This window comes from Nestor notabilis, unplaced genomic scaffold (genome assembly GCF_000696875.1).
Source record: "Nestor notabilis isolate BGI_N333 unplaced genomic scaffold, ASM69687v1 scaffold22584, whole genome shotgun sequence".
Taxonomy (NCBI): domain Eukaryota; kingdom Metazoa; phylum Chordata; class Aves; order Psittaciformes; family Psittacidae; genus Nestor; species Nestor notabilis.
The window spans coordinates 5,991-7,185 of NW_009924641.1; the positions used below are offsets into that span (position 1 = coordinate 5,991).

Consider the following 1,195-nt stretch of genomic DNA (forward strand, 5'->3'; position numbering starts at 1 on the left):
TGGGAATGTGGCGACGGCAAGGGACAAGAGGGCACATTCATGGCAAGAGCTGGCTGCTGCGACCCCGAGCCCGCAGCGCTCTCAGGCACACAGCAAGGAGACAGTTCCTCCAAGGCTAACACGTATCACACCCGCCAGAGAAGACCCCATCACAAAGGACCAGCTCAGGTCCATCCCGTTCACCAGCAGCGTGCAGGTCCTGTCCCCAGAGCCCCTGCCGCTGTCTGCATCCCGGTGATGAGGGTTCTCTTGGGAACCCAGCAGGAAGGTGACGGCCCCTGCGCCAACCATCCTGCCTTGTTGTTCCTTAAATACTTGTCTCCTTTATTCCGCCTGGCACCATGTGGCTGTGACGGATCAAGCGCTGCCCTGGTGCCAGCCATCCCCCACACGGAGCCCATCCGTCCTCTCCAGATATCCCAGCACAGGCTCCCCTTTGCCAGCGTTTCCTGGTGTGCCAATGCCTAATGGTGGTTTCTGTTCCACTCTGTGCTAGATGGAGTATTTTGGGCAGATCTCCATTGGGACCCCCCCCCAGAACTTCACCGTGGTGTTTGACACGGGCTCCTCCAACCTCTGGGTGCCTTCTGTCTACTGCGTGAGCAAAGCCTGTGGTGAGTAGGGGTTCACTGGCCAGCCAGCAGCGGGGTGACCCCCAGGGCGGCCCCAGCGAGGCCATGGGGTCAGCAGCACCCAGAGACCGTGGGGGCATCCATCTCCAAGGCACACACAGATAACACAGACCCGGGGTTGTTTGCTCAGGCGCAAGTGGCAAATCACAGCACCGGGACCCAGCACCATCAGCCTGGAGACACGGGACGTGCTCGTTGGGCTATTCTGCTGGGAGAGCCTTTAAACAAACAAGCAAAGACGATAGCACATAATGCAGCTTGTGAGCAAGGGGCCGGTGGCAGGGACGAGGCGGGCACAGAGCGTGGCACGGGCTTGTTGGCGCTGTCAGCGATGAGCCAGCCCCAGAGCTCCTCGGGTGCTTCAACAGAGCCCCAGAGGGGCTGGATACAGCAGATCCTGTCTGCGAAACAGGAACAGTGGTGCTGGTCACAGCATCATAGAACCATGGAATGGTTTGGGTGAAGGGACCTTAAAGCTCCTCCAGCTCCAACCCCCTGGCCCGGGCAGGGACACCTTCCACTGGAGCAGGTTGATCCAAGCCCCTGTGTCCAACCTTGCCCAC

General features: G+C 60.2%; 1 protein-coding gene across 1 annotated transcript in view; it reads left to right on the top strand.

Moving 5' to 3' along the window:
• CTSE (cathepsin E) overlaps nucleotides 1–1,195 on the top strand; it is a gene marked incomplete at both ends in the record, with an annotated part of 3,122 nt that overhangs the window by 313 nt on the left and 1,614 nt on the right. Inside the window, one exon of the mRNA XM_010012703.1 lies at nucleotides 497–614. Within this exon, the coding sequence (XP_010011005.1) occupies nucleotides 497–614 (118 nt within the window). The remainder of the gene's footprint in view (nucleotides 1–496; nucleotides 615–1,195) is intronic.